At 39.8% G+C, this 6,410-nt stretch overlaps 1 protein-coding gene across 3 annotated transcripts; it reads right to left on the bottom strand.

The window, feature by feature from the left end:
• Window positions 1-555: 555 nt before the first annotated feature.
• Window positions 556-2,290, bottom strand: LOC124857237 (helicase-like transcription factor). 3 transcript variants are annotated; one of them, XM_047348423.1, is made up of 3 exons: window positions 1,734-2,290; window positions 1,292-1,635; window positions 556-1,141 (listed from the first exon to the last, which is right to left on the bottom strand). In XM_047348423.1, exons 1-3 carry the CDS (start codon window positions 2,023-2,025, stop codon window positions 1,046-1,048), a joined length of 732 nt encoding a protein of 243 aa, XP_047204379.1. In that variant the 5' UTR covers window positions 2,026-2,290; the 3' UTR covers window positions 556-1,045. The 3 variants fall into 3 exon arrangements, with proteins under 3 accessions (XP_047204379.1, XP_047204377.1, XP_047204378.1); XM_047348421.1 differs by having other exon boundaries at window positions 1,269-1,635; window positions 1,734-1,932; XM_047348422.1 differs by having other exon boundaries at window positions 1,278-1,635; window positions 1,734-1,894.
• Between the last annotated feature and the right edge of the window lie 4,120 nt (window positions 2,291-6,410).

Genomic DNA, 6,410 nt, shown 5'->3' with positions numbered 1-6,410 from the left:
TTTATATGTATCATGAATTAATCAGAGAATGAGGCTACATGGAGGTCAACAGGTTAGCAACACACACACACACACACACTGATTTGGTCAGCGCAACACGTTATTGAAACATTTGTGTTTAGGCCTACACACACAAAAAAATAACCCTGAATATACCCACAATGGAATGGAAATGCCAAAAAATCAAAAGTCAGACATATTTAATGAGTGATGAGATAAATACTTTTTCTTTCGTGAGTTGTTGACTGTGTCTATAATTTTTTCTTGCAGTTTTGATGGACACGGCACCCTAGATCACCTATTGTCAAGCCGCCACTGGTTAGAACCCATCCTACAAACTTCCCCTCTCTCTTACACCTACTCATTTATCCTTCGAGTTAAACGTAGTCTGCAAAGTACACAAGTAGAATTTGAAAGAACTAAATTATTCTGTATTATAACGACATAATCAGACTTTTGTGATAAATATCAGTATTTTGATGACTTAAAAAGAATTACTATAAAAGTACATATCGCTATTTTCCACACTCAAACACTGGAAACTTGTACGACAGCTCTTTTAAAAAATATTTTATTAAGATGCTTCAAATGCCTTAATATCAGATCATTGTCCGTCATATTCCAGACACTTAATTCACAGTTGCAAGTGCATGTTGAATAAAATGTAGACATATAAAAAAGAGTAATTACATATACATATATATGTATGTGAATAAATTAAACTAAAATTACATTGCATAAATAAATGCATGTAGTATTCTAAATAAATTATACATTCTAAGAAAGCTCAATCAAACTATTTTACATGATCCGTACATTTAAAGTCTTCCTTATTTTTTATTTCTCAATTTAAAGTTTGATTTTGTTTTTAATTTTAGCAAATAAAACTGTACCGCTTAGTTTACATTCACATGTCAAACACATTTTTGACTTAAGGAAAAAGGAGTCCTTCTCAAGCCAGTCTTCAGTGAAACTCGTCCAGACTTCAAATAAAACGCTCCAAGTCTTGGTTGCTTAAACGTGACATTTTTTTTTGTTTTTTCTCTCAGCGCGTCAGCAGCCTTCCACATGTTGATGCAGCGGCACGCAGCTGAACAGCCGCTGGAGTCCCGAGATAAAACCAGTCCGCCTTGAGCAAGGTCTAAAAATAAAAACAAAGCAAAAGCGATGTTTGTCTTTATACATGAGCTGCGCAAAAGTTGCACCTATATCACAAACTAGATAACCGACCGAGTGTTTAAAAGTGCAAACTTAAAGGATAAACTTACAGAGTAGACTGAATGAGTCGGACCTGTTTTGTTTCCAGGTTTTCCAGCAAATGATGCTCCCTGTTGTGTTCAATGATCTGGTCCCATATATCAGTATCGACCCACAGAGCCCCGCACAGAGACAAGTTGGCTTCGACGCAGGTAACCCAGCGGCACAGAGGGCATGAGACGGTGTAGAGGTTCCCGTTCTGCCGGCACATTTTCCTCAGGCAAGGGGCGCAGAAGGTGTGGTTGCAGTGAAGGAGTCTGGGGACCCTCCTGGTACGAGAGTACTCATTGCAGCAGATGACACACTCCAGTTCCTCACAGGACACCATGATGATTTTAGGAGGCGAGCAGCGAGAGATGCCTTCTGAAGACAAATGACCTGCAAAGAAAAAGGAGGAAACGTGTTAAAGATCACAGCAAAATAACTTACATGTAAACGTTTAGTACCGAAACACTATAACCAGCAAGAGACCTTACAGAACTCGCTTTTTTGGAAGAGTTGGGACTGCTTTACAGCTCTCTGCAGAGTGGTGCGATCAAGGATAATGACTAGGAGTGACGAGCTGTCTGCGTTTAAACTGAGCATTTGTGGGGAGGCCACACAACCTGTTGAGGCGGGCTTATGACTTACCTTTCCAGGGAAGAGCTGAATGGCCTGAAGTAAACAAGCCTTCCGAGGAATATTTCCAAAAGACTTCCTTCTGTGAAATAAACTCTTCTTATATTTATGAAATACCTGCGTGGCAGGGTATTTATTTGCATTCACCATTCAAACATTCACAGTTACACACACAAGAATAACTCGAGAATATTTTAAATAATGATTACACTTATTTATCTAGACGAAAACTGTTCCACCAACCAATGTGGCCCTGTGTGAAAATATATCTTTGCTCTACTTGTTAAATCATAAATTAGCTGTGATCACATATGTTTTGGATATTTGAATTTTACAAGCCGAACCCAGGTCAGCCAGAACTAAAGAATCAACAAATCAGGTTTAAACATGGAGCGCAAATACATTTCCACACAGGACCAGGTTGGTTTGGATAACTTTTTCCCCTTTAATAAATTAAATCATGACTTGACATTTTTTGTATTTAATGTGGTTACATTTTTCTGATATTAAGCAATTCTTGTTTTAAGACCTGAAATATGTGTGACAGAGAAGCAGAGTTTGTAAGAAATCTGTGAGGAGGTAAACACTTTTTTGCAGCACTATGTATTTAGTCAACCTGCATGTAAGGAATGCGTCCAATCAGGACAGCAAAGGCAGCATTTGTTTCTTAGCCTATGATTTAAAAAGCATTCTATCTGTCATTTGTTGATTTTCTATTTAAGCCCGAGCTTTCTGTTCGGGCCTAAAAAGTCGTAGAGATCTGAAATTTGGCACATAGGTAGCGCTCCTCAAATCCAGAAAAATAGTCTCTTGGGGGTATGCCCTAAAATGCACAGGAAGTCGGCCATTTTGGGTCAAAGGCCAATTTTTGGACGTTTTTCCCTTTTACTCACCTCGAACTTTAACGAACTCCTCCTAGGGATTTTGAGCTATTGACCTCATATTTGGCCAATATGCAGTTAAGGGATGGCGGATTGAAAGGTATCAAAATCGTGAGTTTGCGGCCATGTTTAGGGGGCGTGACCGGGGGACGAAAATGGTGTTCGCCCCCAAAGTGAAAAAATGCAATAACTTTCCCAAAGAAACGCCAAATCACACCAACGTTGGCATGAAGGAGGACCTTCGGGGTCCCGACGATCCTATGGGGTCATATGCTGACATCATCAAAGCCACGCCCCCTGAGAACAGGAAGTCACTTTTTTTACTGGGAAAGGTCGCTATCTGGCTGTCTACACTCAAACTGTGTCAGAAGAGAGATAACTAGTGGGTCTAACTTCTTTTGAAGCACAGTGACTTTTCATAAAAGGGCGTGGCCGTGGTGGTGCGGCGACGTTGGACATCACGCCATGGCCATATGTTTGCCTCTAATTTCCACATAGATCATCTGATCAGCACCAAATTCAATGTGATTGATCCTAGTCCAGTCCCCAACAGAGATCTGATGATATATTTAGTGGGCGTGGCCTAATTCATCCACAGCGCCCCCTAGAAAATTTTAAAAAATCAGGCCAAAGCCATGCTTTGACCGAGGGATCTTAAATTTGGTACACGTATGTATCTTCTCAGGACCTACAAAAAGTCTCTTGGAACTTTGGTCCAGACCCAACAGGAAGTCGGCCATTTTGGATTGATGTTGCCATTTTGACCCCGGATTTGCCCTTTCTAGCCCACATATCTGAGCAAACTCCTCCCACAGCTTTTGACCCGCATCCTCTCGTTTGATCCGATGTATGCAGTCTGATAACAGGCCGCTGCTCTCAGCCTGCTCCTTCCTCCTGCAGATGCTGGTTCGTTTAAGGACTGTCAATACATTTCCGAACCAAACACGTTATTAGCCTACATAGTGGTTTTGTTTTGTGTGTTTTGGGGGAAATGTTTGTGCGTCTGAACAACTCATTTTTTGTGTGATCAGCTGATTTAGGAGAAATACAGCACCCCACCGGCATGTAATGCAGAAAGCTGATGTGTCCTTGTTCCCTTCTTTCAGCCGTCAGGCTGGTTTATGATTTGTAAGTAGTACAATTATACAGGTCCTTCTCAAAATATTAGCATATTGTGATAAAGTTCATTATTTTCCATAATGTCATGATGAAAATTTAACATTCATATATTTTAGATTCATTGCACACTAACTGAAATATTTCAGGTCTTTTATTGTCTTAATACGGATGATTTTGGCATACAGCTCATGAAAACCCAAAATTCCTATCTCACAAAATTAGCATATCATTAAAAGTTTCTCTAAACGAGCTATGAACCTAATCATCTGAATCAACGAGTTAACTCTAAACACGGCAAGGAGACGCTGGGGAAACCGTATCTGATGGGGAAACGCGAATCGACGTAACACCTGTACGGAAAAACAGTACTGGAAAGGCTTCACCAATTAAGATCACGTCTCAGGGTATATAGACTTACAGATATGTACAATTTGATATTTTCCATTTTTATACATGCACGTGTAATGTGGTTATTTGAGTATGAACGAGGAGTATGTATATGTTTATTATGAAGTCACTTTCTTTTTTTAGGTGGAAATCTTGAAATAAATTCATTCATTTCATTCATATATATATAGCTTGTTCTTGCTTCATTGCCTTTTCTGAGAAGTGCTGTATCAATCATACCTGTTTTATTCCATGCCAGGTCCTGAATAACAACTGAATGTAGTCTCCCTCTGTCTTTGGACCGCTGATTAATTTTGATGTTCAGCTGATTAGATCCAAGCTCTTTCCCTTCGAGCGTCTCCTGATATCTCCTCAAAAGGTGTTGTTTAAAGAGATTTCACCCAATTGTTTCACTTCTCAATTTTGCATCACCATCTCTCCAACTCCCACCTCTCGACCTGTCAGTCAGCCGCTCTTTGTCGCCCCCATGTGGTACGGGCAGGGGCGGATCCACAGGGGGGCTGTAGAGCCCCCAGCTGCCCCCTTACTTCTATGTCCTTAAAATACTTGTAATTACTAGTCGCTTGTTTGTCCAAAAGCCTCTTACAGCCTTCAAATTAAACACAATTTTTTTTATTTTATTGTAAATCATTTTACATATAATCTGAGGTCCCTGAAAAACATTAGTTACGGCCCTGAATCAAACACCATCTGCCTACCGCCCCACACCTGCGTGCAGTCTCAGGCACATTACCGAGGCAGTTTCTCTGCAACCCAGCAGTGTGGCAACTGAACTTTCCAAGTTTCTGCACACAAGAGTAAAGTCAAGTTAAGTTTGCAATGAATAAAATGTCTGGTGAAGTGAGTGACCGACGTTCACAGTGTAGCCAAATTGGCGTATTAATCGTTTGATGACAGTGACTCACTCGGGTATGATTTGTAAGAGCGTTACAATGTTTCCCTTGTTAATTTAGCTTACAATAAGCACGATAACATGAAAAGTTCAGCTATGAAAAAAATGTTTTGCTCCCCTTTTTTAGGGACTGCAGTTTCACTGATGGCTCTATGTGATCAATATCACTAAACCACGTTACATCCGTTCGGTCAGATCGGGAAAATAATTTATTGGCTGCCATGACAATTTCTAAATATAACTGCTAGTGTGACCTGTGTCAATGTGATCATTTCTGGTTTCATATTGTTATGGACGTCTTGTGGTAATAAATGGGCAAATTGTTCTAAATTGTGATACTTGCACATTGCAGATCACAATGAAAAGGACATTTTAAAAAGTGGAGACATTTCCAGTTTCTTTGGCTAAAAAGCGAGGGATGAGAAGGAAGGTGGGACTCTGAGATTAGAGGACGGAAGACTGATAGAGAGACCAGGAGGGTCACAGGTGAAGGAGGCCACTGAAAGTGCAACAGGTGAGGAAATGAGAGAAGATGAGAAGATTTCAGAGTCGGAGAGAGAGAAAGAAGACAATGCAGAGGAAACGGATGAAGGAGAGAAGGAAGGCACAGTCAGGGAATCAGTCTATCCAGCTGGACCATCTGCTATGGATTTATTCTCTGTATAAATTCCAGTGCAGAGATATTAGATGTTTGAATAAATAACATATCTTCACAAGTCTACATGTGTGTTAGGAAGTTAGATAGTCCAGACTTTATAAATGTAGTCAATTTATGTTATAATCTTATGTTATAATAAAAGAACATCCCGCAATTCCGAAATGCAGTGAAAACTGTATTAGATCCTTCTAATTGTCACTTTATATTTTTTTTATATCAATGAACTTCAGTGAAGAGGTCCAGCATTGCCACCCTGCCTAGACCTTTTGTGCCTCCTTTGCTCCCGCATGTAAAATCTTCTAGATCTGCCACTGGGTACAGGCAAAGATTTCTGCGCCACCAGAGCGGAAATACTTCACCAATCTGACTGCATCCATGAACGAAATCAAACTAGTTTACTCATCATTACCTATGAAATATTTATCTTGCGGATCTAAAAACTATATATATATATAATACTCCAAATAATTTTGAATTTTATTTCAGTTTTATTTTTGACGTGTTTTAATGTAATGTGAGTGGTGGGGCGGCTCGCTGCCGCTGTATTTATGGTAAATCAGGAAGAAAAAACATGGTT

Source organism: Girardinichthys multiradiatus, chromosome 20 (assembly GCF_021462225.1).
Source record: "Girardinichthys multiradiatus isolate DD_20200921_A chromosome 20, DD_fGirMul_XY1, whole genome shotgun sequence".
NCBI lineage: Eukaryota > Metazoa > Chordata > Actinopteri > Cyprinodontiformes > Goodeidae > Girardinichthys > Girardinichthys multiradiatus.
Note: the sequence above shows the minus strand (reverse complement) of the source record. Positions and strands in the feature narration are given on the sequence as shown.

Excerpts from the sequence above, each read along its gene's own strand:
- LOC124857237 (XM_047348423.1), bottom strand. The coding sequence starts at position 2,025 with ATGGTGAATGCAAATAAATACCCTGCCACGCAGGTATTTCATAAATAT. Across the intron at positions 1,636-1,733 it reads CTTCCAAAAAAGCGAGTTCT|GTCATTTGTCTTCAGAAGGC; the intron begins GTAAGGTCTCTT and ends TTTTCTTTGCAG. Across the intron at positions 1,142-1,291 it reads AAAACCTGGAAACAAAACAG|ACCTTGCTCAAGGCGGACTG; the intron begins GTCCGACTCATT and ends TTTTATTTTTAG.